This window comes from Macaca thibetana, chromosome 16 (assembly GCF_024542745.1).
Source record: "Macaca thibetana thibetana isolate TM-01 chromosome 16, ASM2454274v1, whole genome shotgun sequence".
Lineage (NCBI taxonomy): Eukaryota > Metazoa > Chordata > Mammalia > Primates > Cercopithecidae > Macaca > Macaca thibetana.
The window spans coordinates 16,689,289-16,701,872 of NC_065593.1; the positions used below are offsets into that span (position 1 = coordinate 16,689,289).

Below are 12,584 nucleotides of genomic sequence, written 5' to 3' on the forward strand. Positions count from 1 at the left end.
CACTTCACCCTCTCCTGCAATCCAACTTGTGAGGCGTGTGTGTGTGCGTGCATGTGTGTGTGCCCTTGCGTGTATGCGTGTGTGGGTGTGTGTGTCTGTGCGTGTGTCTGCACGTGTGCTTGTGTCTGTGCGTGTTTTCATGCATGTGCGTGCGTGTCTGTACATGTGTGCCTGTGTGCGTGTCTGTGCAGGTGTCTGTGCATGTGTGTGCGCGTGTGTGTGCGTGCGTATATGCATGTGTGTGTGTGCATGCATGTGTGCGTGAGTCTCTGCGTGTGTGTGCCTGCACGCATGTGTGTGTGCGTGCATGTGTGCGTGAGTCTGTGCGTGTGTGTGTGCGTGTGTGTGTGCGCGTGTGCATGCATGTGTGTGTGCATGTGTGCGTGAGTCTGTGCGTGTGTGTGCGTGCATGCATGCGTGTGTGTGCATGCATGTGTGCGTGAGTCTGTGCGTGTGTGTGCGTGTGTGTGTGCGTGTGCACGCGTGCATTTAGATGGAGGTTGGCTTCCCAGTCATCCAGGCTTGGCCCAAAGTCCGTGGTACACAAGTGCATAACTCCTACCCCCACCTCGCCTGCCTGCTGTACCAGGCGTTGATTCCCTCTTCCTGCATGTTTTCGGTTCAAATCCTTTTCTTCTTCTCCCTCCCGTCAAGATAGTAGTTTCCACTCCCTGCTCTCGCCAGGACACCGCCTTTTGGACTGGGGCTGAATTCTGCCCTTTGAAGCTCTGCTCCTTGGAGCTGGGGCCCCCAGAGGTAGGCGGAGTTGATTGGAGACCTGCCACCCACATTCCGACCCCAAGCGACCTCCAAAAGGGCGGGGTCTCAGGCTGGGTTATTTAGCTGGTCCACCCTTCTTCCCCACCAGAAGGAGCGAAACGTCTTTGAGCAAGATGGGTCTCTACCGCATCCGCTTGTCCACGGGGGCCTCGCTCCATGCGGGTTCCAAGAACCAGGTGCAGCTGTGGCTGGTCGGCCAGCACGGGGAGGCGGCGCTCGGGAAGCGACTGTGGCCCGCACGGGGCAAGGTGAGCTCCCCAGAGCCGGGCGGGGTGGGCTGCGCGCCTGGCTCCGAGTCAGTCAAATACCCGGGAGGCCACGCACCCCCGTAGGCCTCTGGCCCATTCTCTTTGCCGAGGGCGCGCACACTGGGCTCAAAGACAGCGCACGGAGGCCGCAGGGGTGGGGGGCTTTAGGGCAGTTGGTGGCACCCAGTAAGCGCTCAATAAACGTTGCCGCTACCCGATCTCCTTAGAATTGAGGGCACCCTCCTGTGCGCCCCTCGCTGCACAGAGCTCCCTTGTCTGGAAACTCAGCGGACACCGGAGCGGCCGTCGGTCCTCCCGCTTTCTCTATCTTAAAAAAAACGTTTCAACCGCTAGCGCTGTTGGATCTCTGACCTTTCGGGCTTTATCACCTGGGGTGGAGTTGGTGATGAGAGGGAAGGGATGGGGAGTCAAGGCAGGAGAACGCTCTCAATTTCCCGACCCACCTCCTGTCATATCTCATGTCATATCTACCTGGTGTTCTACCCGGTCCTGTTACTTTTTTTCTTCCGCGAAACCCCGAATTCCCATCACTGCTCTAGCCCTCTCCCAGATCCCCAAATCCGGATGTCTGTCTCAGGGAACGTCAAAGGAACATGCCCGAACGAGGGCATGTTCCCACCTCCCAGCCCTCTCCTCCTGCCTCCCCGGGTGTCTCCCGCGCCTCCTCCCTCCCTTCACCTCCCTCTAAACAAGAATCCGGCGCAGTCAGTTCTAGACCCTGAGCATCTCCCGCGTCCCAGCCCAATATCCGCCCCGCCGCCGACCGCCCGCGTCTCCTTGAACCTGCGGAGCCCTGCTCCCCGCACCCCCACGCCCGTGCTCCGAGCTTCCGAGAAAGCGGGGCGAAGGGAGCCAGAAAGAGAGAAAATGCGCACGGAGCGGGTTGCCCCGCGACTCCATGGTGAGGGGACGGGGCACGGAAGGTGGAAAGGCGCTCCCTCCTCCCTTTTTCCCTCCCTGTGGTGGGCAGTTGGTGACACACAGTAAACGCTCAATAAATGTTTCCGCTACTCCATCTCCTTGGAATTAAGGGGATGCCCCTGGGCGCCCCTCATTCCACACAGCTCTGGTGTCTGGAAACTGGTCGCCAGAGCCGTCGTAGGTCCTCCGCTTTCTCTATTGTAAAAGCCATTTCAAACCTCCAGCGGCCTCGCCGCCTCTGCTGCAGACCTTCCAAGCCCTTCTGAAGCCAGAATGATTTCTCCCTAATTCACTCCCCCTGCTTAACACATTCGAATGGCTCCCGCTTGTTCTCGGGACCAAATCCAAAGCCCTTGGCGCCACCTTCGAGAGCCTCCGGACCTGCCGACTCCCCACACCTGGGCTCTGAGCTCCAGCTCCAAGGTGCTGCGCGCCCTCCCATCCCCGCTGCTCGCTCTGCCCGGCGCGCCTTTCCCCTGCCTTCCCTTTCTCTCACTCTCCTTGGCTGAGCCCTTTCCGCCTTCAGGTCTCCGGGAAGGTTGTCCCCAGGCCGGTGGGGCCCCTGCAGGTCCTCAGCCTTGGGCGGGGTGGGGGCAGGGGGTGGTCGCACAGCAGGAATTGCCACCAGCGTGCCCTGGCTCCACAGCGCGCTCGTCCAGGGCGCGGCTCCGGGTTCCCAGCGCCCAGCCCAGCGCTTGGCACAGTCAACGACCACAGAGAGGAGAAAGTGAGAGCAGGTGCGGACCTCCCACCTGCCGTCCCCGTCCCCTCAGAACGGAGTCCTGAGGCCACCTGCTCGGCGCGGTCCCTCTCTCTCTCTGGCTCAGTCCCCCGACCCTGATACGTCTCCTCCTCTCAGAGCCTCCAAGGAAGGGCGTGGGCTCTGGAAGGAGCAGGGCTCAGCCGGGTGACCCTCCCGCCCGTCCCCGCCGGGGCTGAGCCTCTAATGTCGCCCGCAGGAGACAGAAGTCAAGGTGGAAGTACCGGAGTACCTGGGGCCGCTGCTGTTTGTGAAGCTGCGCAAACGGCACCTCCTTCAGGACGACGCCTGGTTCTGCAACTGGATCTCCGTGCAGGGCCCCGGAGACGGGGACGAGGTCCGGTTCCCTTGTTACCGCTGGGTGGAGGGCGACGGCGTCCTGAGCCTGCCCGAAGGCACCGGTGAGCGCGGGGCTGGGAGTGTCAGGAGGCCTCTGGGGTGCGAGAGAAGCTGGGGGGATGCGCATGTGGAGAAGAGAGCGCAGGGTGGAGGTGCTGGAACCTGGAGCGCCGGGGTCTTTGGGGGTGTCGAAGGGGCGGTGGCTGCAGCTGGCACAGAGTGGCTGGAGCCTGGGGAAGGGGCGTGATACTGAGGGGGCAGGGGCCACACAGAAGGACGGGGTGATGAGGCTCTCCCGGCAGGGGCGAGAAGAGGATCTCAGAAAAAGTCACTGGCCAAGCCCTCCCCTGTCCTTCTAGGCCGCACTGTGGGCGAAGACCCTCAGGGCCTGTTCCAGAAACACCGGGAAGAGGAGCTGGAAGAGAGAAGGAAGCTGTACCGGTGAGCCCTCCTCCCCTGACCCCACGTGAGCTGCTGCTGCTTCCAGCACCCACGCCTGATTTCCTTCCCGCCCCACAGGTGGGGAAACTGGAAGGATGGGTTAATTCTGAATGTGGCTGGGACGAAACTAAGTGACCTCCCTGTGGATGAGCGATTTCTGGAAGACAAGAGAGTTGACTTTGAGGCTTCACTGGCCAAGGGGTGAGAGCAAGGGGAGGCTGGGTGAGAGGGAGGTGTCCTGGTCTAGTGGAAGCCAAGGGGCTTATGGGCTGCACTGCACTGGACTGGCCCAAGATCGGTGCCTGTGGTCGCCATGTTGGAGTCTCAGAATGATGCTCAAACCCTTTGCCCCATCCTGCCCTGAAGGCTGGCGGACCTTGCTATCAAAGACTCTTTAAATGTTCTGACTCGCTGGAAGGATCTGGATGACTTCAAACGGATTTTCTGGTGTGGCCAGAGCAAGCTGGCAGGTCAGTCCCCCCTCCCCGATATGTCTCCCAGGACCCTTACCCCCAGATCCCGCCCAACCCAGGGGAATTGAAAGCAGCAGCATGGGGAGACCAGAGACTTGGGTCCCACTGGTGGGCTGGAGTCAAGGGGCATGGTTGGTGGGGTTGGAAGGACCAAGAGCTCAGATCCCACAACTTGCTAAACAACTGCCTTCCCCAGAGCGCGTGCGGGACTCCTGGAAGGAAGATGCCTTATTTGGGTACCAGTTTCTTAATGGCGCCAACCCCATGTTGCTGAGGCGCTCCGCTCACCTTCCTGCCCGCCTCGTGTTCCCTCCAGGCATGGAGGAACTGCAGGCCCAGCTGGAGAAGGAGCTGGAGGTACGGACATCAGAGCCCCGAGGAGGCTCAACAGTGCAGTGGGGTGGGCTAGCGTCAATGATGCTGCTGCGGGACCACTCTGGGCCGGGCTTGCTGCCAGCCAGCAAGGCCGGATTCTGCAGGAGAGGTCCTGAGGGATCCTGGAGAAGCTCAGCGGCTCGGCCTCCTTCCCACACGAGAGTAGCTGCGGAGGGAGGGCGTGCAAGGTGGAATGGTTGATAGAAACAGGGTGAAATGAAGAAACGTGACTGGCCCTTGGTGCTAGGGATTCAGGGAGTGTGCAGAGGAAGAGAATCAGGGTCAGAGTGCTGTGGCTGTTAATCAGGAGGCGACATGGAACAACAGAGAGGAAATTCATGGGATTCCAGGGCAGATAGGCTTGGATGTGAATCCTGGTTCTGCTATTTGTAAGCTGTGTGACCTCAGGCAAAGCATCCAGCCTCTCTGATTATCTGTTTCCTCTTCTGTAAAATCGAGGCTCATTCAACTAGGTGTTATAAGGCTGAGCTCAGTGGCTCACACCTGTAATCCCAGCACTTCAGGAGGCTGCAGGAGGATCACCTGAGCCCAGAAGTTGGAGGCCAGCCTAGGCAACATGGAGAAACCCTGTCTCTACAAAAGCACAAAAATTAGCATCTGTAATTTTTGGTGTAGTGGCATGCACCTGTAGTCCCACCTATTTGGAGGCTGAGGTGGGAGGATCACCCGGGCCGAAGGAAGTCAAGGCTGCAGTGAGCCGTGGTGATCCTGCCACGGCACTCCAGCCTGGGCAACAGAGTAAGACCCTGATTCAAAACAACAACAACAAAAATGATATGAGGCAATAAGCACATGATCCATTACCTGGAAAAAGTAGGTGATGGAGACAGGTTAGCTCCTCTCTCTCTCTCTGCCCCCTTGGAGGAATCAGAGTAGGAAGAAGATGCTTTATGCTGATAGCAGCCCTTGACCTCTTCCCCCACCCAGGGAGGCACACTGTTTGAAGCTGACTTCTCCCTGCTGGATGGGATCAAGGCCAACGTCATTCTCTGTAGCCAGCAGTACCTGGCTGCCCCTCTGGTCATGCTGAAACTGCAGCCTGATGGGAAACTCTTGCCCATGGTCATCCAGGTGAGAGGACTCAAGATTTCTGCTCCCAGTCTCCAGCCTTCTTAGCTCAGCCCCTTATCGAAATTCACTGAGCACCATCTGCAAAGGCACTGGGCTAGAGCACCGGGGAGACCCCAAAGGAGGAAATGCGCCAAGTCTCTGATTCGAAGGCCTTGCAGTGTAGCTGGAGAGACACTTGGGGCCAGTCTGCAGACTCTGGGACTGAGGAAGTGGACAGAGATAGCCCAGGAGGGATCAGGGGAGGTGGGATGTCATGAGCCTTGGAGGAGGGCCAGGTCTCAGACATGCAGGAGGGAGAGGAAGGACCGGTCCTCAGTGGCAAGACGGACTGGGCAGAGGCTGAGGTAGAGGAGTCAGGAGATTCCTAGGGGACTGTTGCACTGGGGCCAGACTAAGCCAGGCTAAGGAGTATGAGGTGGGAAGCTGGAGAAGGCTGTGACGAAACGTGCTATGGGCACACGGTGTGGGCAGTGGTGTTTAGGGTGGGTTGGAGAGGGGGGCTGGGGCAATGTGCTCCAGCACTGACCCCAGGAGGAGGGGAGCTCAGATGTGGGTGGTGATTATCAGGATGGAGAGGACAGGTGGATGCGAGTGCAGAGGGAGATCAAGGAGAGGGGAAAAGGGAGCCAGGCCAGGTGCCTGCAGAAATAGCACCAATAAAGAGAACAGGGTGCCCCGGGAGACTTTTGTCTGGCCAATGTTGAGGTAATGGAAGACATTTAAATTGTCCAGCAGGCAGCTGAGAACAAGAGATTCAGTCGTTTGTGTAGAAGTGGGGCTAGAAGATTAGATTTCGAAAAACAGTGTGGGATGAAGGAAGCAGGTGGTTTGAATCTTTTCCACACTGCGGGGACTGAAAGGGGAAGTGGAGGCTGGAGGAGGCACCAGAAGAGCGTTTCTGCAGAATGCTGGAGGCAAAGCAGCTTGCAGGGTGCTAATGCACCGAGCGGGTAGGAAGGGGAGGGGAGGAAATGGGAGCTGTAGGGAGTGGGAGCAGTGAGATGGGGAAAGCGAAACACGTTTGGAGGACGAATGGCAAGGTTAACATGCAAGGGGGCGGGGGTCAGATTGCTGAGTGCCCAGCACTCATGCCTTCTCTCCCCACACCTTGTCCCTGCTCCAGCTCCAACTACCCAGCGCAGGATCCCCGCCACCTCCACTTTTCTTGCCCACGGATCCTCCAATGGTCTGGCTTCTGGCCAAATGCTGGGTGCGCAGCTCTGACTTCCAGCTCCATGAGCTGCAGTCTCATCTTCTGAGGGGACACTTGATGGCTGAGGTCATTGCTGTGGCCACCATGAGGTGCCTGCCGTCCATACATCCTATCTTCAAGGTAACACCTTATCCCCTTCTCTCCTGCCTACCCCAGGGCACGTTCCCACCTCTGGAGGCTCCCTTTCTGTGAGGTCTCCGGTATGGAGAGAAACAATGAATGGACAATGTGAGAGCAACAGAGAACGAGCAGGGCTGGCCATGCATTTTCAAAGGGGATATCACCTCCCACCTGGGGAAAGTGGTGGAAAAAATCTTACTCTTTTTATATATAAAGCACAGTACATGCAAATGACCAAGGATTCCGTCCAACAAGAGGAACCCATGCAAATAACATTAAAAAGATCTTTTCCAGACAGTCATTGTTTTTTTTTTTTTGTTTTTTTTTTTTTTTGAGATGGAGTCTCCCTTTGTTGCACAGGCTGGGATGCAGTGGTGTGATCTCAGCTCATTGTAACCTCTGCCTCCTGGGTTTAAGCAATTCTCCCACTTCAGCCTCCCCAGTAGCTGGGATTATAGTCACGCACCACCACGCCTGGCTAGTTTTTTTGTATTTTTAATAGAGACAGGATTTCACCATGTTGGCCGGGCTGGTCTCGAATGTCTGACCTCAGATGATCCCCTTGCCTCGGTCTCCCAAAGTGCTGGGATTACAGGCGTGAGCCACCGCGCCCGGTCCAAGCTTGTCTTCTTTAAAGAACTGAAAGAAGGCGAGCGTAATGGATGAAGGGGAGAGGGAGGAGACCAGGCTCTGGAGGGAGGCAGTGATTAGACCATCCATTCTCAGTAGGGGCAACAATGTCCTCCAAGGGGTGAAGATGGCTGGAAAATGTGTGTGAAAAATATTATTATTATTATTATTATTAATTTATTTATTTTGCTGCCCAGGCTGGAGTGCAGTGTCATGATCTTGGCTCATTACAACCTCTGCCTCCTGGGTTCAAGTGATTCTTCTGCCTCAGCCTCCCAAGTAGCTGGGATTGCAGGCGCCTGCCACCATGCCTGGCTAATTTTTGTATTTTTAGTAGAGACGAGGTTTTGCCATGTTGGTCAGGCTGGTCTCAGACTCCGAGGTGATCTGCCCACCTTGGCCTCCCAAAGTGTTGGGATTACAGGCGTGAGCTGCTGTGGCCAGCCAAATCTTATTATTTTATATAGCACAGATATAATGTGATATATATCTATATAAAGCACAGATATAATGCAATACATAGATATACAGTATATATGTAGTACTACTATTTAATGAGGTGGAGTGAGATTAGGAAAAAATATCTCCAAAGGTTATTTAGTAGGTGGTTAAAAAAAAAAGTTGAGAAATCTTGGTCTAGACCTATGAAAAAATATGAAAAGAAAAAGAGGCCAGGCGCGGTGGTTCATGCCTGTAATCCCAGCTACTCAGGAGGCTGAGGCACAAGAATCGCGTGAACCTGGAAGGCAGCGGTTGCGGTGAGCTGAGATCACACCACTGCACTTCAGCCTGGGCAACAGAGCGAGACTCCATCTCAAAACAAAACAAAACAACAACAACGAAAGAATGATTTCTTTCAATTATCATAAAGCACTAAGTCTGGTTTGCGGAATGCAAATACTCGACGCAAATCAACTGAAAACTCAGTGGTTTATTTTTATGTATTTCTTTTTAACTTTAATTTTACGTTCAAGGGTACATGGGCCAGTTTGTTCTGTACACGGTGGCTTGGTGTACAGATTATTTTGTCACCGGGTAATAAGCGTGGTACCCGATAGGTAGTTTTTGGATCCCCTCCCTCCTTCCACCCTCCGCCCACAAATAGATGCTGGTTCCCTTATTTGTGTCCATGTATACTCAATGTTTAGCTCTCACTTATAACTGAGAACATGCCATATTTGGCTTTCTGTTCCTGTGTTAGTCCACTTAGGATTATGGCCTCCAGCTCTATCCATGTTGCTGCAGAGAACACGATCTTGTTCTTTTTCATGGCTGCATAGTATTCCACAGTGTGTATCATTTTCTTTACGTAGTGTATCACATTTTCTTTACCCAGTCTATTGTTGATGGGCATTTAGGTTGATTCCATGTCTTTGCTATTGTGAGTAGTGCTGTGATGAACATACATGAGCATGTATGTGCCTTTATAGTGGGGCGATTTATATTTTGGGAGGTATATATCCGGTAATGGAATTGCTGGGTCGAATGGTACTTCTGAAAACTCGCTGTCGAGAGGCCACTGAACTTTACGTCTGTGCTTTTTCTGAAGACCTGGTGCCTTTCCTGCTTGTCGGCCCCTGTTTCCTGCAGGGCTCTGCTGCAGCTCTTCTCTGACTTTGCCCTTCCCTGTGTTTCTCCCTCTAGCTTATCATTCCTCACCTGCGATACACCCTGGAAATTAACGTCCGGGCCAGGACTGGGCTGGTCTCTGACATGGGAGTTTTTGACCAGGTATGGGAAGAGAAAGGGAGATTCTGGGCCACTCTTCTTTCCAGCTCTGGATTCAGGGCAGGTCGATTTGCCTGACCCCGCTCATCCTCGCTCCTCAGGCGGTGAGCACTGGTGGGGGAGGCCACGTGGAGCTGCTCAGGCGAGCTGGAGGCTTTCTAACCTATAGCTCCTTCTGTCCCCCTGATGACTTGGCTGACCGGGGGCTCCTAGGAGTGAAGTCTTCCTTCTATGCCCAAGATGCACTGCGGCTCTGGGAAATCATCTTTCGGTGAGGCAAGGGGCAAGGCCAGTGGGGGTGCAAGTTCGGGTGGAGAAGACGTCTAGGAGAGCGGGAGGTCTGCGTCTGGTTGGGGGCCTGTGCTTTTGTAGAGATAGGGTTTCTTCATGTTGCCTAGGCTGGCCTCCAACTGAGGGATCCTGGAGAAGCTCAGCGGCTCGGCCTCCTTCCCACATGAGAGTAGCTGCGGAGGGAGGGCGTGCAAGGTGGAATGGTTGATAGAAACAGGGTCAAATGAAGAAACGTGACTGGCCCTTGGTGCTAGGGATTCAGGGAGTGTGCAGAGGAAGAGAATCAGGGTTGGAGTGCTGTGGCTGTTAATCAGGAGGCGACATGCAACAACAGAGAGGAAATTCATGGGATTCCAGGGCAGATAGGCTTGGATGTGAATCCTGGTTCTGCTGTTTGTAAGCTGTGTGACCTCAGGCAAAGCATCCAGCCTCTCTGATTATCTGTTTCCTCTTCTGCAAAATCGAGGCTCATTCAACGAGGTGTAAAAATTATAAGGCTGAGCTCAGTGGCTCACACCTGTAATCCTAGCACTTCGGGAGGCTGCAGGAGGATCACCTGAGCCCAGAAGTTGGCTTCAGCTAACTGGCCCTGCTCCGTTGGTTGGTAGGTATGTGGAAGGAATCGTGAGTCTCCACTATAAGACAGACGTGGCTGTGAAAGATGACCCAGAGCTGCAGACCTGGTGTCGAGAGATCACTGAAATCGGGCTGCAAGGGGGCCAGGACCGAGGTAGGAGGAGCCCCTGCCCTGAGATCTCAGACACAAAACCCAAGAGACCTCCCCAGAATCTCCTGTGCTTCATGAAATCTCCCAGAAGCATTTCAACACCTATGAGAACTCCAAAGGCCTTCTCAGATTCCACTGCCTCTCACCTAGAGACAGGTCCCCGTCCTGCACGCTGAGAACCCCTAGGTGCCAGATGCAGCGGGACCAGTGGCTGCTCATACATGTTTAACAACTGACTCTTGGGAAGCACCGTCCTGATTTGTAGCTTTTGCACATTTCCGTGGTATAAATATTTCTACTGTGGCCACCAAGGTGATGCTGACCAGCTTTTGCTTAACACCTAACGTCATTGACTGACTCTTGTGAGCCAGTGTGAGTCAGCGGCAGCACCCCACTGGGTGGGACCCCCCCAGCAGAGCTCCCCACTCCGCCACCCCAACCTGCTGTCGTGGTAATTCCCGTAAGACTTACTGAGCGCTCCTGCCGCTCTTTCTCACCCCGCCTTGTTCTCCTCTCTCTGCTCCACTCCTGCCTTCCCAGCTTCTAACTCTCCTCACCCCCTGCAGGGTTTCCTGTGTCTTTACAGTCTCGGGATCAGGTTTGCCACTTTGTCACCATGTGTATCTTCACCTGCACCGGCCAACACTCCTCTGTGCACCTGGGCCAGGTACTTACCTGGGAATTTGGGGCCTGGAGTGAGGGAGGGGTCTGTGTGCAGGTGGGCCACAGGGCTCTCCTGCTTAGCAGGCACTGACTCTGGATCCCTGCCCTTCCTTAGCTGGACTGGTACACTTGGGTCCCTAACGCACCCTGCACGATGCGGCTGCCCCCGCCGACCACCAAGGATGCAACGCTGGAGACAGTGATGGCAACGCTGCCCAACTTCCACCAGGCTTCTCTGCAGATGTCCATCACTTGGCAGCTGGGCAGACGCCAGCCCATTATGGTGAGAGCCGAGTGCCCAGGGCCCTGAGGAAGGAGGCAGCTGTGGGGACGTGCGGCATCCCAGACTGGGGGTCATAAGGCTCCCAGCCGCTTTTTCCTCTCCCTCCCAGGTGGCTGTGGGCCAGCATGAGGAGGAGTATTTTTCGGGCCCTGAGCCTAAGGCTGTGCTGAAGAAGTTCAGGGAGGAGCTGGCTGCCCTGGATAAGGAAATCGAGAACCGGAATGCAAAGCTGGACATGCCGTACGAGTACCTGCGGCCCAGCCTGGTGGAAAACAGTGTGGCCATCTGAGCGTCGCCAGCCTTTGGTTACTTCAGCCCCCCTCACCCAAGCCACAAGCTGACCCCTTGGTGGCTACAGTCCTGCCCTCCCAAGCCCCACACTCTTCCCATGTCCCACCCTCCCTCAAGGGCCACCTTTTCATGGTCTCTGCACCCAGTGAACACATTTTACTCTAGAGGCATCACCTGGGGCCTTACTCCTTTTTCCTTCCTCCCTCCTTTCCTATCTTCCTTCCTCCCTCTCTTCCTCGTTCTTCATTCAGATCTATAGGGTAAATAGGCACAATTATATAAACCATTTCAAGGCTAGAATAAGGGGATAATACGTATTACTCCACACCTTTTATGAATCAAATATGATTTTGTTGTTGTTAAGACAGAGTCTCACTTTGACACCCAAGCTGGAGTGCAGTGGCGCCATCACCATGGCTCACTGCAGCCTCAGCCTCCTGGGCTCAAATGATCCTCCCTCCTCAGCCTCCCGAGTGGCTGGAACTACAGGCTCATGCCATCATGCCCAGATAATATTTTTCTAATTTTTTATAGAGATGGGTCCTCACCCTATTTCCTAAGCTGGAAATAGGATTTTGAACCCAAATTGAGTTTAACAATAACAAAAAGTTATTTTACACTAAAGATGGAAAAGAACTAGGACTAAAGTATTTTAAATAAAATATTGGCAAAAGAATATAGAGCCTCAAAAAATGTTTCTGGGTTCATATGCTTGATGTGGTAAAGAATTTAAAATTTTTAATTTTTTTTTTTTTTTTTTGAGACAGAGTCTCGCTGTTGCTGCCCAGGCTGGTGTGTAGTGGTGTGATCTCGGCTCACTGCAACCTTCGCCTCCCAAGTTCAAGCAATTGTCCTGCCTCAGCCTCCCACGTAGCTGGGATTACAGGCACCCGCTACCATGCCCAACTAAGTTTTTTGTATTTTTAGTAGAGATGGGGTTTCACCATGTTGGCCAGGCTGGTCTCGAACTCCTGACCTCAGGTGATCTGCCCACCTCAGCCTCCCAAAGTGCTGGGATCACAGGCGCGAACTGCCGTGCCCAGCCTAAAAATTTTTTTAAATTAAAATGAAATTCTCTTCTAACTGTATAGGATTTAACTGTGTCCTGAAGCCAGACACTCTACAAAGCAAACTATTAACATCGTGAGTCCCAAGAATGTTTGACTCTGAAGATTTTCATTTCATGGC

At 54.4% G+C, this 12,584-nt stretch overlaps 3 protein-coding genes across 7 annotated transcripts in view; 1 reads left to right on the forward strand and 2 right to left on the reverse strand.

Moving 5' to 3' along the window:
• PSMB6 (proteasome 20S subunit beta 6) overlaps window positions 1–12,584 on the reverse strand; it is a 213,915-nt gene that overhangs the window by 164,876 nt on the left and 36,455 nt on the right. The window contains exon 1 of one of the 5 annotated variants that reach the window (XM_050765447.1): window positions 11,421–11,424. The exons of the other annotated variants lie outside the window; for them this stretch is intronic. The gene's annotated coding sequence lies outside the window, so the exon portion shown is untranslated. Of the gene's footprint in view, window positions 1–11,420; window positions 11,425–12,584 lie in introns of those variants that run through there. 5 annotated transcript variants of the gene reach the window in all.
• ARRB2 (arrestin beta 2) overlaps window positions 1–12,584 on the reverse strand; it is a 160,035-nt gene that overhangs the window by 80,304 nt on the left and 67,147 nt on the right. The gene's annotated exons all lie outside the window — the stretch shown is intronic.
• Window positions 729–12,072, forward strand: ALOX15 (arachidonate 15-lipoxygenase). Its single transcript, XM_050765314.1, has 15 exons — window positions 729–756; window positions 869–1,028; window positions 2,930–3,131; window positions 3,429–3,510; window positions 3,589–3,711; window positions 3,877–3,980; window positions 4,180–4,340; window positions 5,307–5,450; window positions 6,574–6,783; window positions 9,058–9,144; window positions 9,243–9,412; window positions 10,041–10,162; window positions 10,726–10,826; window positions 10,938–11,105; window positions 11,215–12,072. Exons 2-15 carry the CDS (start codon window positions 894–896, stop codon window positions 11,392–11,394), a joined length of 1,989 nt encoding a protein of 662 aa, XP_050621271.1. The 5' UTR covers window positions 729–756; window positions 869–893; the 3' UTR covers window positions 11,395–12,072.